Genomic DNA, 25,766 nt, shown 5'->3' with positions numbered 1-25,766 from the left:
TTATTACTAATAAAACTTTTGCGCGTGTAAAAGTCGTTAGCATTCACAGTATATTACATTTTAAATTCAATTTATTTTAAAGACTTCAAAGCAAATTTGGCAAATGAGTAACTAATTTTGAAAAAATTTTAGCGTGTATGCACAAAATTTAATTAATTGTTATTTGCTTAATTTATTTATATATTAAAATGGATGCTCTAATTTACCGTCAGTCTTTTATGGTAAATGTTTTTTTTTTTATACATTGAATGCAGCTACAATTTTTCAAATATGCAAGCACTAGCAGGTTTAAAGTTTTTTGCAACAGCTGACTTAAGGATACATTGACAAAGCTGATTTTTTTTTATAAAAATTTCAATGTTAACTTTTCGTTGAGATTCGGTTGCAGAGGTTGGCAGTTAGAATTACTGATATTTACTTATTTTTCTTTTACATATGTATGTGTTTGTTGTATATTTTTGCACAATTTTACATACTACAGTATTAAAATAATATTTTAGAATAATTTCATTAGAAATATTGGCATTTAAAAGTAAATTAGTTATAAAATATTAGAAAACACTTGTCTAATTTGAAGAATTATCGAAATTAATTGTTTTTACTATTATTGTATTTTGGTAAAATGATTACTTTTCGTACATTTTATTTATTAAATTTTCTGTGCGGAAATATTTCAAATATTTGCAAATCTAAGTTATAATTTAGCATGTAAATCAGAGTTAGTACGTACTTTGTCTTAAATTAAGTTGCAAATGTGGATTGTTGTCTTTTCTGCTTGCACTAATTACTATCAGCATGTTTTGGTTGTTTTCGTTATTTTCTTTCTTTATTAATCACAGTTTATTTTCGTTTATCCAACATGACAACGTCTTCACCGCTATCCTCGTTGAAATCATTTCGAAAATCGTCGTCGTCGTCATCGTCATCGCTGTGCGCCATTTCGAGTCCCTCGACGTCATAGTAAGGTTTTATGGACATGCTTTCTGTGGAAACGAAAGAAAAACATTTAGAATCAAACATTACGAAGATTCTTTAAATATAGTGTATGATTTTTTTTTTTTTGTTAGAGACTCACTTTTGATGGGTGAGCGGAACAGCTCCGTTTCGCCATCATCACCATCATCCTCGAACAGTTCTTTTCCCTTCTGCGGGAGTAGCGAGAAGCTGTAGTAGCGTTTGTCGGCGCGATGACGACGGGCCAACAAGAATTGCACGCACAAGAAGCAGAGTATCATGGTAACAATAATAATGATGCTGGCGAACAAGATGAACAGCCAACGTGGCATGCCCCACACATGTTCGTCGACATTCAGACGGAAAATGACACCGCGCACTGCTCCACCTTCTACATGCACCGCGCGTTCAGTGCTCACATGACGCGGCGCCTCCACTTTCAGAGTTATCTCGCCTAGCGGCACACCGCTTATGCTGTAGGCGCCCAAGCTGTCGGTGAAATTGCGCAGATAGTTGCGCGTGTGTGGTGCCACGATCGAAACCTTTGCATGCTTCACGGGATGATTGATGGTGTCTAGAACGAAGCCGGAGATGGTCGCTGTCTGCGTGTTAAGTGCAGTTGCGCTACCCGCATTGTCGCCGCCCAAGCGATGCACTTCGCTCACACCGGTGAGCAGCGTAAAGGCGTTCAACTTCACCACGCCCATGTTGTTGACCTGTTGCGGTGTGATTAGCACACGTTTCACTTCGGACTCATAAAGAGGAGCGCTAATTTCTAAAGCGTATTCGCCAGGCGGCAGAATGATTTGGAAACGTGCCGCATTGCGTGTAACATTGTAGACGTGGTGATGATCGATGAGACGCACGAAAGCGTTGCGTAGTGGCTCACCTTTGTCGTTGTGCACCAGACCTTCTACGCCGGTTTCGATGAGGCGTAGGAAGTTCTTAATTCTGTCGATATTTTTGCGCCAAATGCCGGCGATCTCCGATTGGACTGGCATACGACAGCAAGAGAGCCCCAAACTGAAGAGAGGTATGTTGTACATTTTGTAGAGAAGATTTGTAAGTCGGTCCGTTGTGGCCTGATGCAGGGAACGTGTGCTGGTGAGCGAGCACTGATGCGGCAGTGTGCTGAACTCGCTGTCTTTAATGGAATGTGCGAGCTTCTCGATGATTGGTTCACCTTTGGGGTAACTATTGTATGGAGACAGAGGGTAGTTATCATTTTGTACGAACCTAGTTTAAACTGAAAAGGCTTACGTTAAATCTGAACTGCCAGCAGTAAAGGTTAACACCAGATCGAAGCGTTCGCTATCTAAAAACTGCAAAAGCAAATCGCGTTTCTTCTCCGTTTCGGGGCTGAGCAAACGATCGGCTAACTCATTACCCAGTTCGGGATCACAGAGCGAGTTACTGTAAATAGAGCGACAGGGAGAGTTAGATAGAATATATCTGTCTAATCTACGTCAGTTGCCATACTTACTTTCTGTTGTACATATTGAAGATTACATCGAAGTTATCAGTTAACGGTAATAAGTACAGTACACTCTTTTCGAGCAAGTTCAAGGTGCTGGTGTCACGTATTTTGTAGCCCTCACGTATGTGTCGCGCTATATTCATAGTGATTTCACGACCCAGCGGCGAGGTGGTGTCGAAGAAGGAACTCAGAATGAGAATTTTATATTTTGTCTCCTCAGGCTCACCGATCTGCAAGCATTATTAAAAAATTAAGTAAACAAAAACCCGTTAAAATGCAATACTTACATCAGCTGTCAGCTTAATAGAGTTGTAGTAGATACCGAATTCGCTTTCCGCATAGCCAAAAGACGCAATCTGACCACTGCGCGTTTCGAATTCAGCTAAACGTTGTCGAATCTCTGGATTGCTGTGATAGCGCGTCTTCACCACATTCTCAATCACACGGAAATCATTTGCCGAAGACCAATGCTGTGGATCGTCGCGCATCAAGATCACATCCAGGCGCATCTCACGTGTGTCTTCTGGTATTTCGACTTCCTCGCGATATGGCGCAAAACTGTGCGACAGAGAAAGATGCAATTCATTCGATATAGTGCTCACATTTTTCTACTCACCCATCACCTATTATTGTAATGTTATGTCTGCCTGGCAAGGCCAGCTTCCAGTAATCGCCGTTGACACCACTGAAACCGGCATGTTTGGCCTCATCTAGTCGGACTGCCGCACCCGCTATAGCCGAGCCGATAGAGCTGCGGACCGTACCATGCACGGCGTAGTGTACTTGCTCGATAAACTTCAACAGTGGCTCGCGGTTGTCGTGCCAATAATTTACCAACTCCTCGGCCATTGGAAACTTGTCGCAGCCTAACTCGAGTGTCAGTTCCAATACGCCGGCGCGTATATAATTCCAATCCTGCATGCCGCCCGTCACGCTATACCACTGGGCGCCATTCACAATGCCATTAGGAAAGTATTCGTGTTTGAAGAGGGGACATGGATTGCCGAGATGCATTGTGGGATGAGCCTAGAAAGCAATCAATTAATAAAAAATGAAAAGAGCTTCGAAAACATGGTTGGGCGTTGGAAACATAAGGATTAGCTTTCAAGTTTTTATGTAAAGATTTAAAGCTCCGCTGTTTACACTCACCTCCGCGTACACCGAAGCCAAATGTTTAAATAACTCGTTATCCTCCGTCGGATTAAGCTTTCGACCCATTGTGGTTGCCATCCGTAAGCGGGCGATTGGATCGTTGAAATCGTTTTCGTTGTCATCGAATGGATAATTGGCCACCAATGAGCCGCCATGTAGATTTGCCGACAATACAAACGGTAGCGAAAGCGTCCAATTCATGACTGCAGCCACCTCCGGTTCGGTCACCGCATTATACTTGTCTGTGCCATATTGATCGGGAAAGTTACGGTTCAAATCGATATTATTCGCATTACCACGCCCGTCGCCGCTTGATTTATCACCCTCGTGTGATATTTCATAGCCATCGGGGTTCATGCTGTAGAGGAAATGCATTCGTGTAGTATTTACCAACTTCGAGATGCGCCCGTCAACACCATAGCGTTCGCACATGTACTTTGTGAGTAGTAATAACATCTCTTTGCCAACCACTTCATTGCCATGCATATTGGCGACATATTTAAACTCCGGTACGCCGGCTATATGTTGACCCGGTGTGACGAATATCTCCATAACCCAGAGATCACGTTGCTGTACACTCTTACCGATCGAATAAAGACGGGTAATGCTAGGGTATGACTCGGCAATGTTACGTAAATATCTAGAGGGAGTAATTAAATTGAAAAACTTGTTTATACGAAGCTTTTAGAGAACCCAAGCAGTTGCTTTATGGATTAAAATGGAATCACTAAGCTGTTAGGTTACTAAAAATTGAAATTAAACTTTCATAATCGTCTGCAACTCTTCATTGAAAGTTTAGATGCCACAAATGAAAGCTTAGCAGGTCACTGTCTCGCACAAGTCATGAATTCACTCAAAACAAACGCTGTTAGTAAAAAGTTCATTAGCCGAACGATGTGAGGCTTGCGATACAAACGCTTTAAGCTTCATAAAAGTTGATTAAACCTTCTCATAAGTATGAGGTAATCAAGTTGATGATAAAAATAAGGATCTTTTATGATTTTTACCTTAAAGCACCTAAAAGGACTAGTAGACGTATGAACATAAAGGTTTGCAGAAACAGTAAACCTTAAGCATCGATTGCAACCTTTAAGCAAATACTTACCATAATGTCAAAGCTTTTAAAAGCTGACTTATATAGTTATTTACATTAAATAGAAACAAAATACCTAAAAATCCCTATTAAATAGCAAATATAATGTCGTGAATCAGCTTCGTTCAAGCATAGATTTGACTGAGTTTTAAAATTATTGAGTAAAAGCATTGAAAAGCTTCGTTAAATATAAACTATATATTAAGCTTTCTCACGATTCCCCGTTGTTTCGCTTGTAAGATTTTTGCACCTTTCAACCGTTTGGGTTCAAAAGTTTAAAAATAAATATTTTTTAATACAAACTTTTCCATTTCCGTAAAGTTGTGATGCTCAAATTTGGTTGGCGTCAGGAAATCGTCGTCATTCGCAGGCGCTTTGGACCGTTCCACTTTCACTTTGCGGAAATCACCTAAAAGAGATTAGTAGAACAAATGTAGATGATGAAGAAGAAAGTAAAAAAGAAAGAAATAAAGTAAATAATGTTATGATGCTCGGTTTGAGAGAATATAATTGACGAGAGATGTGTAAATAAAATTTTTTTTGTTAATATATGCAAAATTGTGTTGAAACATGAAGCAAAGCAGATAAAAAAACAAAAAGGAAAATATTGCAAACAAGCAGCGAAGACATGGAATTTACGTAGCAGACTATAAAGTTAAATAGATGCAAAAAAATAAAAATAAAAAATTATAATAAAATAAAATAATTAAAACATCCATGATTTTGTTGCAGTATACATTATTAATGGAGAATATAATTTAATAAATGTGCAATTGGCCACAACTTGGCGATAAATAGAAACAAAATAATATTTCAGCACTGAAAAAAAAAACAAAATATTCCCTTGGCATGAATGAATAATTATATAATTTTAATTAGAAAAAAAATATATATTTAGTTGAAAAATAAATAATTTTGCAAATTTTTAGTACCAGCGCAAATCTCAAAAAAACGAAAGTCTATTACTACTAAGCAGTGACTTTTAGTGATGTGTTGTGATAGTGGTAAATTAGTAAAAAAGCGGTTGAATAATGCAATATTTTGTTGTAAAATAAACTCAGCTCACACTATATGCCTTCAAATAAAAGAAATCGTCAAGCTTTGCTGGATTTCCCAGCTGCCGTTAATTATATTTATTTACTGTTAAAACTTAAATGAGATTGATTTGTGCATAGTAGTAGAGTTGCCGTTTTTTATTGATATTTGGCTTGATATTTAATCACTTCTTTGTGAATATTCTAATTAAAATTACTTATTTTAGGTATTTTTGAAACTATTTTTCTTTTTTAATAAGTTAATATTTATAATAGTGAATAATTTTAGTACACATGCTATATATTTTCGCTTATTATAGACATTTGTATATGTAATAAATGTGCGACAATGGTAACCCGTTTCTGTAAAGTCTAGTTGGTTAGTTCTTTAGCAATAAATATTTTATGCATAATGAATGACCTTATAACTAATATAAAATCTAGTTTTATTCATACCACTAATAATAAAATTGTATTAATTTTTTCCACATTTTAAATTCTTTCTTCTTTACTGGCGTAGACACTGTTTACGCGGTTAAAGCCGAGTAAATTAGTTATTTACTTTTTCAACAATATCTGGTTTTAGCTTTTGTGAAGAAAGTAGCGATTTAAAATCATTTTGGAAAGCTAAGTGAAAGCTCGAAAAATAAAACTTTTTTAAAAGCACAAAGCTCTGCAATAACGCATTCGCTAACTGATGGTGTTCCATCATATAGAACCAAATTGAATTGCCGCTTAATGAACGGTATTTTTTAATTTAATTAGCAACTTCAATACCCAGCAACGAAATTGTTAGTGGTATGTTATATACTTTGAATTATGTATATAAAATATACCAACTTCAAGCAATCAGTTCGGTTCATTTTTTCATAAATAATACGTCAGACATTGCTTAAGTGTTAAATGAAGCTACATTTCACTAACTTATTATTAAAATTATCAAAGTTTACATTGAATTGGTTGCACATTAACTGTTATAAAACCGTTTATCCATTCTGCAGCTCAAAGTTTATATTTTAAGTTGAAAGCTTTAGCAAGCTGTTACTTAAGAATATATTTTTTCTTGAGAAAAAAGGTCTAAAAAACTGTAATAATTAAGCTAAAAGTATGAAAGTATAGAAAGTTGTATTGCATTTGAAAGCTTTCAAAAGCTCGTTGGCTTATGTGAACATTTCAAAATCATAAAATTGTCACCAAAAATCGCACAACCGTCATATGTAGTACATGAAACGAATGCTCGTTCCGGCGCATGAAAGCACAAAGCATACACACATACAAATGTGAAAGCATAGAAAGTTGTATTGCATTTGAAAGCTTTCAAAAGCTCGTTGGCTTTAGGAAGATTTCAAAATCATAAAATTTTTACCGAAAATCGCACTAGCCAACATATGTAGTAAATAAAACGAAAGCCCGTCTCGACGCATGAAAGCTCAAAGCTTACATACCCTGTGGTAACAGATCAGCAGACAAAATGTAACAAATCACAAGTAAATTTCCCCTCTCTAATTGAAAGCCTATGAAATTTATATTGAATGCTATTGCATATTTGTACTATGAGACAAATTTCAAGTATATTTTCAATTTTGCTTTAATGTGTACTTAATTATATACGTAATATAATTGTTTGTATATGAACTCGTATTTATAAGCGATAATTAGTTATTAATAAAATATGTAGTGCATAATAAATAATCGGACACGAAACAGGTTTTCATATTTTATTTATTCCTCACATACACACATTGATAATAACAATAACAGTGATTAAATATACATACATTTAATATAAGTACGTGGGTTTATTTTTCATTATTTTTTATTATAGTAAATTAAATTTCCTTTATCGTATGCCAATTCAATATACATAACGACATATACATACATATGTATGTATATAATTTTACACGCGTATTTACTATTTAAATAAATTTTATATAGGGAGCTATGAAATGTTTAACGCGTAATATTAGATAAGGAAAATCATACAAAGACACTATGCAATGAGTTTTGTTCATTGATGTGGAAAGCCAATTGCATATGAAATTAATGTATGTAAATGTGTGAAAATGAAAGTTCTGTAGCATGACACTATTTGGAGAGTACAGTGCGCATGAATGTGTGGGTGAATATGGTAGTGCAGAGGTGCTTTTACATGTGTCGTAAGTTTATTGTGAAAGTTTGGATGAGTGATGAAAGCTTAGGTGAAAGTTTGCAAAGAGAGCTTTCACAAAATACATGCGTGAAACAATTTGTGAAAAAATTCGAGTAGTTGTTAGCGCTAGTAGAGAGTTTATAAGTAATGAGTGTGATAAATGTGCGTTGAAGTGAGATTGTATGCAAAACAAAAGCTCGCGCAAAAGCTTTAAACATAATAAACTTAAACATTTTGCACTTTTCAGTTACATTGGTGAAAATACGCTAGCTTCAAATGCTTAGCAGCTCTCGTTGCCACTTAAAGAGTTATATATTTTGTTTTGCAGCAGCTTTCGCAAACTTTTGCAGTACATTTTTGTTCTCACATGCGCTAATAAATCACAGTATTAAAAGTAGTTATGAAATGAGTGTAAAGTAACAAAAATAGAGTAAACCGAACAATGGAAACTTGTGTTAACCACAACTGAGCGTTTGTAACGCAGCAGAGGGACACACGCTTTAATGTCTAAAGAAATATTGGCCGTAAAAACCGCTTATACCATCGTAATTCGTCTCGAGCGGCGACAGTGTGAAGTCGAGGCGCAACGCCTCACTATTCTCGTTGGTCACGTGCACCTGTTTCGGCTCACTGGGCTGATAGCTGCAGCAGCAAAAGCGACGGGGCACACAAAGCGTCGATAGAAAAGAGAGAAACGAAACATAAAAAGTAAGCATTAAAAGTTTTGCATAAAGTTATCATATTTTCGCTGCATTTGCAAGCACACGCCGACACACACACCAGATATGCTATTTTTCAAACATTCCAAACCACATACACCAACTTTTCCTTTGCTCTTCGTCCACCACTTACCCAAATGCCAATGCTTGCACATTGTATAAGCCGGGTGTGAGCAGACGCCAATATTCGCCGCGTTTCGTGGTGCGTATCGGCTTATCCTCCAGCCCGGAGACCACAATGCTTGCATCAGTGATTGGATAACCACTAGCGTCCGTAACCAGACCTTTAACGCCGACATGGGCCAGTTTCAGTAGCTGCAGTAGACTGCGCTTGTTGCGCGCCCATTCGGCGGGCAGCGTAGCGGCAGTTGGAAATTTGCAACACGACAACTCAATGGTCAATTCGAAGCAGTTTGTGTAGGCGTAATTGAAATCTTGCATGCCACCGTTCAACTCATACCAGTGTGCGCCATTTGTTATGCCATCGGTGAAGGTGTCATTGCAGCTGTGACCCTCTCGCATGATCGGATGATTGTTGGCATAGGTGTGAGCCATTAGCTTAAATACGCGATCGTCCGGTGTGAGACTCTCTTCGCAGCATTCATGATGGGCGCTGATGATGCAAACAGACATACATATATATGGTTTTATATATATTTTTTAGAGCGAATTTCAGAGGAGATAAGAAACGTATGTAGCTGAGAAACACTCTCACAAAACTCGAACCAGTAAATAATACAGAAGGCAAGTAAAAAATATAAATATAAAAAAATATATAGAAAAAAATTACCAATAAAAAAAAAAACCCATAAAAATATAAAAAAAAAAACAAAAAACAAATAAAACAAAAAGAAACATAAAAAAATAAAGAAAAACATATAAAAAAAAATAATCAAAAAAATTAAAAAAAAAATTGTACAAAATCACAAAATAATCATAAAAGTAAATTTAATTAAAAAAATATATAATATATAAAACAAAATAAAAAAATTAAAAAAAAGAAAAAGTTAAAAAAAAATAAAAAAGTAAAAAAATAGTTTGTACAAAATCAGAAGATAATCATAAAGTAAATTTAATTAAAAAAATATATAATATATAAAAATATATTAAACAAAATAAAAAAAAATTAAAAAAAAAAATAAAACAAGAAAAATAAAAAAATAGATATGTATGTATATATAAAAAGAAAATAAAAAAACATTAAAAAAATAATAAAAAAAAATTATAACAAATAGTTAGTTCAAAATCACAAAATCATAAAGTAAATTAAATTCAAAAATTCATAAGAAATTTATCAGAAGTGAAGAAATGTGTCTGTCTTTTAATCTCTTTTGAACTCCATTTACTAAAAACATAACCTCAAATATGCACTGCTGACAAATAATATAAATATAATATATTCCATATTTTTAAGAGTTTCAAGGGCTTATGTATATGGCTGTAAGTATTTACTATCCTGCGAAATATGCAATATATTATTACATATGTATATAAGTACATTATGTATAACTAAAAACCCATCACCAAAAGCATTCGAGTTAAAGAGAATGTCCCATTTTCGGCGCGGCTTAAGCTTGTGGCTGGACTCACAAGCGCGTTCGTGTGTTTGTACGCGCAATTACGAATATTTGCATCCACACACTGCGGTTAGTTTCAATTATCAGTACGTCGCGGTAATCCTTTCACTTTTCGCAATGTATCCTCCGTCAGACAATAACAATAAATGCATATAGTAAATATGTATATCCGTAGATGTTTGCATATATTTTTGCGCATACGTAATACGTGTATTTTGCACTGTTAACACATAAACCCGCTTGTGAACCCGTTTGCCCGCTTTCCGCTCACCGCCACATACCCACCCATTACTCAGGCATGGGCACTTACATTGAATTATCATACGGATAGCTCGCCACAATTGCGCCGCCATGGAAATTGGCCGATAAGACAAACGGCTTGCTGAGCACCCAGTTAATGATGGCCGCCGTCTCCGGTTGACGTCGGTGCGAGCGCAATTGTGTGACTTGTTGATTTTCCAGGCGATCGGGAAAGTCGCGATTCAAGTCGATGCCAGCTGCGTTGGTGCGACCAACATAATTCGGAAGTGATTCACAATTACCTTCCTGGAAATAGTGCCGCAATAAGATATAAATAACATTCGTAATATATGCGCAGCAACAACAAGGATATCTGTTTTTGCTAAGTAATGACATAAGAGTAATCGATAATAGCTGAAAATAGAATCAAAAATATTCACATGGGAAAGTGCGAAATTGATAAGGCCAAGAGAGCAAAAAACACGCATTACAACCCGATAAACAGCAACAGACGTCAAACAAAACAGACAGACATACATATTTACACATACGTAAGTTAGTACATTAAGCGGCTAAAGCCATGATGTGGGTGTCGATTACGCGCACTTACCGACGACAGCTGTTGCATTATCTGTGCTGAGAGGGTATTTTATTTATATTTGATTTATTTTACCAGTTTCTACCATATGGCAACTTTATCCAGATACCGCATATACACACATATGGCGTGAAGTGGATTTGGATATTAAATACCGACTGACTTAGACGACAAATGCACCAAAATGTAACAACAAAAATAAAAATAAAAAAAATATATATATTTTTTTCGTAAATGTTAAACGCCATATGCTGCGGTGCCAGCTATTGTAAGAAGCCCAATCGCAGAGTATACGGCGTACTGCTTGTACTTGACCTTTCCAAGTACATTAGTGCTTGTTATTCAAAGCAATTGATCGCTCAGGGGTTTTCAGCATAAATTGGCATGCAATGCAGGAAACCGCGGAATGCAAGCGCACAAATGGCTTGTGTAATGTGAGCGCAATAAAATCACAAGTATACATAATTTAGTTAGACGATTAAAATAATATAAAATAAACATATAAGATACATAAAAACTTACATATAAATAAATAATGTATGTAAGTGGAAATTAAATAAAAAAAATAAAAAAAAACTATTTTTCACAAAAATATATAATAATAAAATAATTTAAAAAATAAAGAAAGAACGAAGTGAAATAATACCAATAAAATATAAATAAAATTATGTTTTTTTTGTTTAGAGACATATACATAATATAACTAAATTAAAATAAAAAAAGAATACATATGTATATACATACATTGCGAAAAAAATAAGAAAATCAAAGCAATTATAAATAAAAAAAATTATAAATTAAAAAATCATATAATTTCAAAAATATTATTCTATAAATAAAATTTAATAAAACGATATTTTTTTTTTATTTTGTGATTCAGTAAAATATCGCTAGACGGTGGCAACATGAAAATTGGTAATCTTTAAAGCTAATTGTGTGTAATCAATTAAACAAGAAAGAAAAAAAGAATAAACTTCAGTTGCACCGAAGCTATAATACCCTTCACAAATAAATACCTTACAAGAATTTGATTCCGAACGCTCAGTTTGTATGGCAGTTATATGCTATAGCGATCCGATCTGAACAATTTTTTCTTAGATGGCACTATTGTTTAAGGCAATAACACATCTGGAATTTCGTGACGATATCTCGTCAGATGAAAAAGTTTTCCATGCAAGCACGTCCTTCCGCCAATCATTCTTTTTGTATGGCAGCTGTATGATATAGTGGTCCGATATCGGCGGTTCAGACAATTGAGCAGCCTCTTTCGAAGAAAAGAACGTGTGCAAGGTTTCAGATCGATATCTCAAAAATAGCTCGCGTATATACAGACATATTGACGGACAAACTGACCTGGCTAAATCGACTCAGCTCAACATACTGATAATTTATATATGTACATACATTTGCATACTTTCATAGCATATATCGTAGCAAAATTAATATACTCTGGTTTTGGGTGTAAAAAGCTGCCGTTGCATAACTGATTTTTTGTTTACATTTCTTGTGAGCAGAATTTAAAATCGTCATCACTTGCAAAATAAACCACTATCTCTTAATCTATGAAATATATATGTATGAGCATAGATAATTGTATGTATGTATGTACATATGTATTTAAGTGGCAACTTCGAAAAATTTGAAATTGTTAAAAATCACTCAACATACATATGTATGTATGTCGACACTTAATTGGCATTTAGTACACCAGACAGACTGTAAATATTGCAGCACTTTTGTACGCCACGCATGCGAAAAGACAAGCATTTATAAAAAAAAAAACAAAGACAACAACAAAATTATAGCGCAAAAGTGCGTACAATTGTGACATAAAAAGGCAAAAACAGGAGGCTAACGGTAAGTGGAAGTGGTAATAGTAAGCGCATGATTACCTTTTTACAACACAAACAAAAAATATTTATGTTTACATGTATTCACGTAGCTAGAAAAATTAAAAAAGGCAGGTGATTACGACCAAAACTGTCGCGTATTGTTGGTGCGAATGGCTGTTGTGGGGTTAAATATGTACATATGTATAAGATTTAAATTTTAACATTTTTTTGTAAAGCGTGCAGCTTGTAGGGCTATTGTTTGATTGTGGTTTTTGATTTCTTTTATTATTTATGATTTTTTATTTTAAATTCTAAATTTTATAATTAACGTTTTTCTAATATTTATATATTTTCGTATTTTCGTTTCTAAATTTTTTTTTATATTTGGTTGGTGCAAAATACATAGTAATTATTCTCGCATTACCATCAGTTCAAATAATTTGTAATATTCTAGTTTAAATGTTACATTAACAATTTTATTTTTTATTTTAATTTTTTTTTTTAATAAATTCCAATGAAAGCATACAAAAATATATAAAAATAAAAAAATAAAAGAGAATAAAAATTAAAATAAGAATATAAATGAAAAAAAAACACGAAATAAAACGATAAAATGAAATATTATATATAAACAATATATATAAGCATTATTAATAAATCAATAAAAATAAAAAATAATAAATTTATAAGTTAATAAAAAATATAAAAATTAAATAAAAAACTTCATATCAAAAATCACTAAAACCCAAGGCCAATGAGCGATACAAATACGTGACATTTAATAAAAATGTCAGCAACGATGTTTTCCAGCAAATGCTTCATATACATATGTACATACATATGTACATACAAATATTGAATGGAATGAGTGCATATTTAAGCTGTACATTCAATACATGAAAAACACATATATCCATTGAGAAAAGTATCTACTGTATGTATGGTAAGTATGTACCTGCATAGAAGCTTCGTCGCAAGAGGAAATAAGTATATTTATTGTTTAACAATAATAATAAAAATTTAAGCAAATATGCGCAAAAACACTTTATAAGCAGGCATTCATTCAAAAGTGAACAATTGCGTGCTTATAAAGGAGTATATGCTAGCCATGGTTGAAGGTGTCGGTGGCGTATGAGTAACCTTAGAATGTGCAAACGCGTACAACATGGCGATTTTGTGTCTATGTGTGTGTGTATGACAACGACATTTTTGAATAAAGTTCATTGATTTCTGAAAGCTGCTAATAATATTGTTGATTATTTTTTCCCAGTTTTAAAAGTGGCAGAGAGCGAACAAATACACAGATAAATGAAGAACAGACTTAATTTTGTATATTCAGACAAACATAAAATTTTTAAAGAAGTTTACGAAACGCTGCCTCAGCGAATACAATGCGCGCAGAACGAGGATATTTATTTTGAACATATTTTTGCTGCAGCGAATTGGCGCATTACGGACACTCTGCTCTAGTTACTTATGCATATTTATATATGACACAAAGTTGTTGTATGGAATGTTGTTTTAACAACAACAACAAAAAATATAAAACAACACTATCAACGGACGCTAAAACCCAAATATAAATTATAATGAGCGCAAAGCAGTAAATAATGGAACAAGCGATATGTTTGTAAAAGCGACAACAATAACAACAACAACAGTAAAAAGTTGCACTGTCAGAGTTGTCTTTGAAGGCGAGTAGAAGAACGAAGGCGAATCGTTAAAACTTAAACGCTTTATATAAACACGCACACACCAACATTTACACAAACAATAACTCAAAGTACAAAAGTTGCCGTCGCAGTCGCAGTCGGCGTCGTGTTATTGCAATGTTGCATTCAGGCGGCGACGATGAGAAAAAAAGCATCAGCAGTTGCAGCAATAAAATGAAGCTGCTTGTTATGCTCTTATTTCGCATGAATTTAGAGCAATAACAACAAAGAAAAAACGACAACAGCAGCTGCAGCAATAACTACAGTATAAACGTTAGAAGTAAAAAAATTAAAAAATACTTATATACCAAGGCATTGCGACATTTATAATTGCAAAAAAAAAACATAATATATAAAAATAAAAATATATACAAAAAAGTATTAAAAAAAGAAAATAAAAATATAGCAAATAAAATAATAAAAAACATTTGTAATGAGCACTGAATTCGTGGAAAAAGGGGTAACACGCGAATTGCTTGTTTTTTTTAATTTTGCACTTTTTTGTTTCGTTTCATTTTTGCAACGTGAGAACGCGGCTGCGGCGTGATACACTGTGATAACGAAATTTGATATAAACTCATAGAAAAATGCATTTCATTACTTTAGCAGCGCAGATAAATATAAACAAAACTTTAAATTACTTTGTTTTAATATAACAAGAATTTATATATTTTTATGCATTTTGATTTTGTTATTATTATTTTTTTATAAAATTATAAAAACTAATTTAGTTATTTTATACATTTTTTTTTAATCTTTTATCAGTTAAAATGTATTGTTAATATTATATTTATTTAATTTAGTTGTTCTAATGTTTTTTGGTTATTTTTATAAATTTATTTTAATAAACATAATTTTTTTACTAATTACAATTTGTTGTTACTTTTATTTTATTCAATTATAGAAGATAATTTTTTGTTTTTTGTTTATTTTTATATATTTTTTAAATTATAATCTTAAAATTCATATGTACATGGTAGTCGAAAAAGAATTTTCGTATTTTTCAATAGATGTCATTGCAGTAGTATATCTCCAGTGCACCAATCAAATTGTGTTATACCATTTATGATATACTTCTTTATTTATTTATTAGTATAAATATGAAAAAAATAAGTTGAAGTTTGATTATAAATACGAAAAGACTTTTTCGACTACCTAATATAAACATAATATTATTACATATAAATAATATATAAAAAATATTTTTTTATTTCACGGAAAGAGAAATCTTGTGCAAGACGAAATAAAATGATAAAAATCACAATGCGCCATAGAGTACATACATATACATGATAATTTTATATAAAGAACTTTGAGTTCATAATGTAAAAATCCAGTGGACAATATAAAAAGTATACTTTAGAACACTGTAAACTACAATAAAAATGCAAATGTCGAAGAAATGTAAATTTTAGCAATAAAATATACAAAATAAACACCCATCAGCCCACAAACAACACTCCTAACACTCTAGACACCCACGAGTTGAACAAATTACTAACAGCAAAAAGGTGAAAACGTGGCATTAGGTGGACTGACGCACACAGAGAGTCCACAAATTCGCACATACATACATATAAAAACATCATAAATAACTGTTTGTTTGTACGATTATGCAAGTTTTTCATGTTTACATGTGACAATACAAGCCAACACGCCTGCTGATAGAGCAACAACAAAGACGAATAATAATACATTGAACTGCTGATGGGAATTGTTATATAATTAACGTTGACAATAACTTCAATTGTTATAAAAAAAATAACTGTAATAACAATAAAAAAATAGCTTGGTGACAGAAGCGTCAGCGAGAATATGGAAAAGCGACAGAAAAGCAGAAAAGAATAAAAGTTAATGGAAAAGGTACATAATAGAAGCAAAAACTAACTAAAGCAGCAAACTAATTTTTCCAATATGTTTCATTTGAGCATTTCTACTCAAATAGCTTTTTTCTGCACCAAAAATTAAATAAATGCATATATTTTCTATTTTTCTTTCAAATGAAAATATCAGCGCGTTCTCATTCGTCACACAACAGCGCCTACGTTGAATGGTAGTTATTTTGTTGTTGTTTATTTTGTACTTTATTATTTTTAGTAACTAACGTGCACAAGCCATTTTCTGTTGTCAAAATTGTGCGGTCGTCTATCTAAGTACATAATATAATATTATATGTGTATAAGTATGTATGTATGTATGTATGTATTAGTGGCTAGGCACAGAACTCCACTGTTGGCCTATATCGATTTTCCCCAAAATGACTTGCCAACTACATACAATTCTGTGTTTTGCTGAAATATTTATTCAGTAAGCACAAGCTTGAAAAGTGTGTATATTCGCTCAGAGCGGGCTACATAATGTTTGAAAAGCAGACATTCGTTGATTCTGCAGAGAAAAATATTTAGAAACATGCATATGCATACACTATAGCTGAGCCGCTGGCAAACAGGTGTTAGAATGGCGTCGGGGCATCAAGTCACTAATACATAATCACATGTAAACACAACCATACGTAATATAAGCATGTATTTATAAGTATATACATATGTGTGTATGGGGTAGTAAAGTTCGCTACCCTAAGGATTTTCGAGTTGTTTAGCAGAGTATACATACAAAAATTAAGTCAACGCCGTATTGCTGGCACTTTTTGAGCGAATTTGTTAAAGCTAAAGTTTGCATTTGGCAGCTCTTAAGGCACATAATAGGCATTTTGAAAAAAACTTGAACTATAGAAAATACTTCTAGAAAAATGAAGGTTTAAGCAGATTACAAATAAGTCGTTAGTTATATGTAGCAGCGCATTCTTGACAATATCAGTCGTTTTGAAGACGCCACAGATTCTTCTATAAGGCAGACTATTCTTTGCAAAAAGCAAAGGCTGTGTCTTATTGTCCTTATTTTCACAATTGGGACTTACGGATTTGATAGTTAGTTTGAAAGTGTGTTCTCCTTTTTAACTAATAGTTCCGCTTAGTAACTTTAAAACGTACTCAAATGAAAATGAATTTTAAAAATTAAGAAAAATAAACTTCCATAACTCGAACTTCTATAACTCGAAATTCGCCATAACTGGAACTCTTGAATTGACAATAGAAGTCAAATTTCATACAAATTTCCTTCCATAGTTCGAAGTACCATATTTTTATGGATTATGGTGATTCGGGTTAGGGAAGTTCAACTGTGTTTTGACTTTGAGAACTCATAAATCAAATAGAAAACAAATTTGTTTACCTAACTGCGGCACTGCTTTTAGCTTTTTAGCTAATTCAGTTGGTTTTCTACATGAAGCACAAAGTGTTAATGAGTTAAGAAAATTGTTCTACCGTAAATCATCGACATATCTCGAAAACAACAACAAAAACTCTAAAAAACCGAATATTAATGCACTCGCACAATCGTATATCAACAGGTATTCAAACAAAGTAGAACCGCAGCACTCAAAGTAGAGCAATTAGTATGTTCCAATGGCAAGTGTTAAATAGTAAAATAAATATATCCAAATACCTAAGTCATCACAACTTTAGAAATGTCGGTGGTTTCACTTTTCTAAAGCAAAATAAATTTAAAAATCACGACTTATTTATAGTTTGAAAATAAGGTTTAGCGGTAAAAAGAACATATATTCTATTTTTAGGTCAGGTGTCATTCGAAAAGCACAATTCTTAGAAAACATTTACATGTGGCAATAAAATTTAAGGTTGTGGTTGTTTTTGTAGCAACAGAAAACATATCTGAAGTAATGCGGAGGAGTACTGCCCAGCTGATTCTTGGCCGGGTTCGTTCTGGTTACTTGGACCTGACTGTCGTGGGAACAGATAAGATTTAAGGTATTCGTCATTGAAGAGGCGTTTGTGATCTGCTATAAATATAATTAATATGTTTTCATTTTTTTTTACTTGCCCATTCACAATTTATATCTATTTTTGAACTTATAAATATTTGCTGTTTGTCATTTTTATTTCTTATACAGAATTTTGAATATTTATTCTGTTTTAAAAGTAATTTTATATATTTTTTCACCTATAAATCTTTGCTTCGATTATAATTATTAATTTATTAGAGAAATTATAAAAAGTATTATTTTTAAATTCTTTATTTTACTCTTTTATATTTTTTGTTTTTATAATAATTCATATGTTTGCTAAATCTTTAGTTATTCAAAACTGAATATATTGAATAGTAGAAAAATCTCACATTTTCAACACTATATGCCATGACACAATGTGATACGAAAAATACGAAAAGACTTTTTCGACTACACAATATTAACAATTTTGCTCTATTTTTGTGATTTATTGCTTGAAAATATTATTTTATAATTTATTTATATTTATATAATTACACACTTTTATTATTTTATCACTTTGGTTTCTTAAGATTTAAATTTTTAATGTTATATTCGCTTAACATTTTTCCTATCAAATTTATTTCTCTCCCGACTTTAAAATACTCTATTATAACTTTCTTTTTAGCACCGTTATTTTTATAATTGTCAAACGTCATTTCTGCAATTCGCCTTTTGATTTAATGTGCTATTTCAAGGCACATTGAAACAAGTACTGTTACTGCAACAAAAACTACCAATTAGTATATTAAACTTGGGAGTTATGCGAGTGTGTGACGTGTTTGGAAATTAAATAACTTGTCTGCGGAGCTGCACTCGAAATAAATAAGTTTTCTATAAAAGAAATCATAAAACTAAACAGCGTTTTAAATAACACTTTATAGTCCATGCACAGCGACGCCATTGACAAAATAAATCAGCGAATAACGCTTGCAGATGCAACGGTGCATTTTAAATACTACACCCATACACACGCACATAAAGAAATATGTGTCTTTCTAGAGGCAATTTTAGCATTTTCGCACCTTCCGCACTTTTCATGTGGAATTTTTTGTTGATTTTTCTATAAAATATTTAAATATTCTAAACTTTTACTTTTGTGTACGTCACCACACTTCACTCGTATTCACCTGCGATCGCTCGTAGCCATCTGGATTCATTGTCGGCATCAGATATATGTCGGTGGTGTTGACCAGGTTCGCCACCTCCAAGTTCGTCTCATAATTGTAGAGCAGATATTGTGCCAAATAGATAAGCAGCTGGCGGCCAATTGTCTCATCGCCATGCATGTTGCCAATGTATTTGACCATGGGCGTGAGCGGTGTGCGTGGTTGCTGCACGTTCTTGCCGATCTGCAAGACCACCAAATTGCGACCCTCCAGCGAACGGCCGATGGTCTCGACACGCGCATTCTCCGGGAATGTCTTGGCGAAACGTGCAAACATGTCCTCGATTTCGCCCTGCGACTGATAGTAGGGCGATTGTAGAAAGGACTCGTCATCCTTAATGACAAATGCTTGCGTTAAGGCGGCCCACAGGAGCAAAGCTAATGTGAAGGCGAGGAACAGCTGTGGCTGGTGCTGCTGCTGGCGACAGCGTGTGAACATCTTGACGTGAAATTGACAAGTGATGAGCGTTAGTTAAGTAGCTAGCTGGTGGCAGCTTTTATACCAAATTCGTTATTACTGTCGCAGCGAGACGCAAGGTTGCACTGCTAAGGCTTTTCGGGCACGATGTGCCTTTCAGCGTTTCGTCGCTCTACGACGCAAACTGGAACGCGTAGGCGTCTAATGCCAAGCGCGTGTGGGAGTTGTGTTGTGTGCGGTGCAGATTGCTCTCCCTTAAGTTTGAGGATGTGTCTATTTTTAGTTGCTGCCAGCGCCTGTTGGTATGCGTATGGTTTTCTGCGTTGTACTTCAATAGCTAGGCAGGATCATTTTTTTGCTTGCGCACAACCTTTTACTGAAATTCGTTTTATACGTGCAATTTTGAATTTTATTTCAGACCCTCTTACCGTCGCTGCAACCACTAGTTTCCGACAAGCAGCAGTTGTTATCAGCAAAGTGAAAATTTTTCGCACGACTTTACTTTTTTGCGGCGTTTGGCATGAGAGCGTTCGCTTTGAGCTGCTGGCGCAGCACCGAAAGCTGAAAATTCTGCTGTAGTGGTGTTTCTCAGCCTGCAATACAGATTTTTCCAACTGCAGCCTTCTGCTTGCTTGCAACTATGTAATTTTCATTTCCCAATTGTGCGACGTTACAGTTTTTCCTTTTCCAGTACGGCTGCACGATTTCCACTCGGTTACAATATTATTATTATCTTTTTCTTTGTTTATCAACCACCAACCAGCTGCTGTAGTCTTCGACGGGGGGAAGAGGAACCAATTTTCTAGCGTCAACAAGCGTTTATTTGTTATATCACTGCATAGCTCGCCGCTCGTTTTGCACAAACTGAATGAAAACCAATGACTCGCTGCTGATTTATGCCGTAAATCGTGTGAACTACTTGTCGGCGTCACCGACACGACTCAGCGGCGGCGGCAAAAGTCAACCGCTTACAAATAGCGCTTCGTCAAATGACAGTGAGAGGGTGTCACAGAGTGAGCGTGCGCTCTTTGTATGAAATTTACCTAACCGGAGGTTTAAAAGCAGTTTTGCTCACTCCGCCGGTGCACTCTATGGCTGCAGAGTCTGACAAGCACCATATATAATAAATGCTCGGAGGCAAGGAAGAATGAAGTTGTGAGAGAACCAATGAATCGTAATACAGTTAGCTTTTCAACGGCCCAAGTCAATTTTTAACGAATCTACGAACTTATCACATGATTATGTACTATATATTCTTGCCACTCAGTGCTCAGCCAGAGCACATAAAACAATGTTATTGTCAGCGCGTAATAATCAGATATTTTATTTATTTTGGTTTTGCTGAGTTTAATGACGTCACGAATGTGGTTTGACGTAGTCGCTCAATGCTCTCCACGCACTCAGTTTTATTTAAGGTACTTGGACAACGCTCTCACTCTCTCTGAACAAAAATTCTCATTATCTTCTACCTCCTCATACAAAAAACTCTCTGTTTACTTCGTTAACTTGCATAAACAAATAAGTACCTATAACTGTTATTATCGAGGTGTCACTCTTCTTTGGTGTAAATGATTTTATAACTTTTAGTATATCTTAGTAAATTACAACATGTTCGATTACTGCATACAGATTCTAAGTAGTGTATTATTAACGAAACGATATTATATTGCTGTGCATATAGATATTGGGAAGAATGCCACGCAAGCCATCAATGAAATTTGTGAAGTTTACGTAGACGATGCTGTATCAGTTCGTGTAGCACATCAATGGTTCCGTTCTGGAAATTTCGATGTGAAAGATGCACCTCACTCTGGTCGACCTACCGCTGAAAACATCGATGAAATTATGGAAAAGTTTGCCCAGGACCGTCACATAAACAGCCATGACATCGCTAAGGAACTTAACATTCATCATCAAATGGTTTTAAACCATTTAAAAAAGGCTGACTACGAAAAGAAGCTCTATGTTTGTGTACCACATGAATTGTCTGTGAAAAATTTAGTGGACCGAATTAACATTTTCGACTTTTTTGCTGAAACGAAATGAAATCGAACCATTTCTGAAGCGAATGGTAAAAGGAGACGAAAAGTGGATCAAATACGACAATAATGTGCGAAAATGATCATGGTCCAAGTGTGCTGCAGCTCCACAAATGGTCGCACAGCCAGGATTGATACCTCGAAAGGTTATGCTGAGTGTTTGGTGGGATTGGAAAGGAATCCTTTAATGTGAGCTGCTCCAGCATGGTCGAACGATTGATTCTATATTTTACTGTCAACAACTGATGAGATTGAAGCAAGTTATAGAAAAAAAAACGGCCAGAACTGATCAACAGAAGGGGCTTCATCTTCCTTCAGGACATTTTTGATGACTCCGCAAAAACTGTGAGAGCTTGGCTGGGAAGTTCTGATGCGTCCATCAAATAGCCCTGACCTTGCACCATCGGACTACCATTTATTTCGGTCAATGCAGAACTCCCATAATGGAGTAAAAATGGCTTTAAGAGAAGCCTGTGAGAATTAGTTGTTGCAGTTTTTCGCCGAGAAACCAAGTTTTACACTGATGCAATAATGTCTCTAGCGGAAAAATTGCAAAAGTGGTCGACCAAAATGGTACATATTTGGTTAATTAAAGTTCATTATAAATATAAAAAAAAATTAGTTAAAGTTTGATTAGAAATGCGAAAAGACTTTTTCGACTGCCCAATATTTTACAGAATTTTCTATGAAGACTCTTTTAAAAAAGAAATCATCTTTATTTAAAAAAACTTCACAAAATTCACAAAATATTTATAAAGAGATTATAATTGTCCCATAAACACCAAGCAGTCACCAAAAACTACATTAATATTACTCGAAGACGTATGGATTTTTGTCTTGGCATATCTTTACGATTCGCAATCATTCGATAAGTTAATGAGCTGATAAATACATACTGAAATTGTGCTGAAAAAATGCTAATATTATTTTTAACGTCGTTTATAATTAAATACAATTAGATGTATGTATGTATATAGGTATATGAGTACATTTCTTATTAATTTGTTGAATCAACTAATTCAGATAATAAAATATGATTTCACAAAGTTTAAGTGGCAATAGTACTGGGCAATAGTACTTATCAAATAACTCAGGCCGATAAGGCCAATAGAGTACGAACTGCACTACAAACAGAGTACCAAAGCGGAGCTTTAAGTCTGTGGTGAAATTCAGAAATCGGGAGCAAACCAATTGAACGTTGAGAGAGTAGAGCAACTACGTCAAAGGCTCACTCACTCAAAATGAGAACCCTAAGAGAATGCCTATGTGAAAACTCACTCGAGAGCAAACACTTCCCGGCAATAGCAGCAATGACGTCGTCGGTAAATTGGATAAAATATGATATGAGAGGATTCAGAGTATATTTGTGCTTGAGCTTTTTTATAATATCCAGTACTTGGGGCCACGTTAAGCGCGCGTGTAAACAAACTATTAACTAAGTTTAGTTTTAGCAGTATACAAATACAAATGTATGTAATATATGTACATACATATGTATGTAAATTAATTGCGTTTATTTGAGCGCCGCAAAAGCACTTAAGCTTGTGAAAGGATTAGCGGTTATGCTGATGGAATTAAGCTAAGCATTACCGATTTAGCACTCGTATGGACATGCGATGTACGATTTGCAATGAAATAGATTGTACAAAATCAGACACAAACAGGTGTTGTGGCTGTGACTTTCAAAAATTACCTGTCAATCAAAGCCACACAGCTGATTGGAGATTGCGAAACGAACTGTGCTAGAAATTCGTTGGAGATTTTTAGGTTATTAGAACACATGTATGTATAGATACACTTCCTCTACGAATAACTGAAATATCGACCAGTAAAACGAGTTTGAGCCAAATAAACATACAAATATATGGACACAGCTGTAATGAGTAAATGTGAAAAAGTAAAATAGTGCACATTCGTGTATACAACTACTTACTACAATTGGCCAATAATAGCCTTGTGATACGTTGAGTGAAAATAAAAACACCAATAATGCAAAAAACGAATGTAAAACAAAAGCACATTATCCAAATTAGAGCTAGATTTCCCGTTTGAGTCAAATGACGTGGCTTCAAGTGGCAAATTAGGCAGGCTGTCTACTACTCTACCAGCCGGTCGGGCACTCGATCGTTTTGTTGGCCACAATATGCTCTGCAGACGTGTTGGACTGGGCTGGGCAGCGCTTGTTTGGCACATAAGCATATTTGCACTCGGGATCGTGCCACATTTGTTGGTACATGATCGGGTTGTGACGTTGCACGATCTGTGCCAATTCAAGACAGCTTCGCTCAAGCATTGAAACTCTGCTTAATTAAGGCAATTAGAGTGAAAGAAGTGTGTGTTGTAGAAATGAGGGGATATATAAGTCCATAAGTGGGGATGGAAGGTTTTTGGCATTTTCGAAGTTTTAATTTTACATTTGATAAATTAGTTTTGTTGTAAATGTATTGTGTTTAAAACTAAAAACCAAAACAAAATTGATTTCATTGTATAAAGAAAATGTATTTGTATACGCAGATAGCAAATAAAGCTTGACTTTCTCATAAGACCTTTTTACATATGTATGTATATACATATGTACATATAAGTATGTACTTGTACATTACTATACAGCATTTGTATGACCTTTTCTTTGATTGTGACGCGCGACAAGTTTAAAAATAGCATGAGGCTACTTATGCCCATATACATATGTACATATATACGTACAATATTAATATGTATGTATGTATTCATATCCTTTCCACAAAAGTCAGCGACGCGGCCAATAGTAAATATTTATATTTGCAAAGCAACAAAAGGTAGCGGTAAATAATGAAATGAAAGGACACAAGAATATGCGCCTGAGTGCTTTATTTACGTCAGCAAATATTTATAGGTAACCGCCGACAATATTTGTTGTAAAGAAATGCGTAAAAGTGACTATGGTTCGAAGCTAATACAATACATACATACATGTATATTTACGTACATTTATTACAGTTATTATACCCTGAACAGGATATATTAGGTTTGCCACAGAAGGAAACCCTATAAATATACATACATACATACATATGTACATATAAAATATGAACAAGTGATCAGCGTAACGAGCTCAGTCCAACTCTGTCTGCCCGCATGTACCGCAGTTTCTGTGATAGCGACCTGAAATTTCGCACCCGTCCATCCCTCTCCAAGAAGCTGCTTATTTGTCAGAATTGCCAAATGCGAGAGGACTACTACCGCCACTAGCTGTCTTACAAACTCACCGACGTAAATAAATTTCTTGTATGGAAACTTTTTTATTTATTAAAATTTCTTGACGAAAGTTGACATATGTACATATGTATGTACATACATAGGTTATTGTTCAGAACGAATCACTTTAGCATATAGCTGCCATACAAACTGGCGGGTCAAAATCAAGTAAAATGTTATTTTAAAGGGTACTACTACTAATTTTCTTGCGACTGGACTTATTTCGCGCACCGAAAATGCAGCGTTCGTTAGAGGTACACGATTAAATTCTGTGTGAAACTCGGTAAATAAGCGACAGAGGCGCTTGATATGATCAAGCAGGCTTACCCAGATCTTGTTTTAGCAAGAAGTGGTGAGTTTCTGTGGCATCAGGCCTTTTTGAAGGGCCGGGAAGAGATCGTAGATGAAGACCGTACTGAGAGACCTGCGATTTCGACAAACACTGACAACATGACTAGTGTGCGCAAAGTTTTGAGCTAAAACCATGAATTTCTTCCTTCTAGACAAACCCTCAACGCCA

The 25,766-nt window shown here is 34.6% G+C and overlaps 1 protein-coding gene across 2 annotated transcripts in view; it reads right to left on the bottom strand.

Moving 5' to 3' along the window:
• Positions 1-613: 613 nt before the first annotated feature.
• The window catches only part of LOC120773626 (carboxypeptidase D), a 29,634-nt gene continuing 4,481 nt past the window's right edge, over positions 614-25,766 (bottom strand). The window contains exons 1-13 of one of the 2 annotated variants that reach the window (XM_040102632.1): positions 20,399-20,948; positions 19,515-20,346; positions 10,469-10,704; positions 8,715-9,194; positions 8,404-8,504; positions 4,980-5,085; positions 3,581-4,223; positions 3,048-3,457; positions 2,719-2,989; positions 2,438-2,661; positions 2,215-2,367; positions 1,076-2,148; positions 614-983 (exon numbers count right to left, since the gene is read on the bottom strand). In XM_040102632.1, coding sequence (XP_039958566.1) covers positions 841-983; positions 1,076-2,148; positions 2,215-2,367; positions 2,438-2,661; positions 2,719-2,989; positions 3,048-3,457; positions 3,581-4,223; positions 4,980-5,085; positions 8,404-8,504; positions 8,715-9,194; positions 10,469-10,704; positions 19,515-19,991 — 4,317 coding nt within the window. In that variant the 5' untranslated portion in view covers positions 19,992-20,346; positions 20,399-20,948 and the 3' untranslated portion in view covers positions 614-840. Of the gene's footprint in view, positions 984-1,075; positions 2,149-2,214; positions 2,368-2,437; positions 2,662-2,718; positions 2,990-3,047; positions 3,458-3,580; positions 4,224-4,979; positions 5,086-8,403; positions 8,505-8,714; positions 9,195-10,468; positions 10,705-19,514; positions 20,347-20,398; positions 20,949-25,766 lie in introns of those variants that run through there. The other variant, XM_040102631.1, reaches the window with a different exon arrangement.

Source organism: Bactrocera tryoni, chromosome 4 (assembly GCF_016617805.1).
Source record: "Bactrocera tryoni isolate S06 chromosome 4, CSIRO_BtryS06_freeze2, whole genome shotgun sequence".
NCBI classification, from domain to species: Eukaryota; Metazoa; Arthropoda; class Insecta; order Diptera; family Tephritidae; genus Bactrocera; species Bactrocera tryoni.
This window is presented reverse-complemented; position numbering and strand designations above follow the sequence as displayed.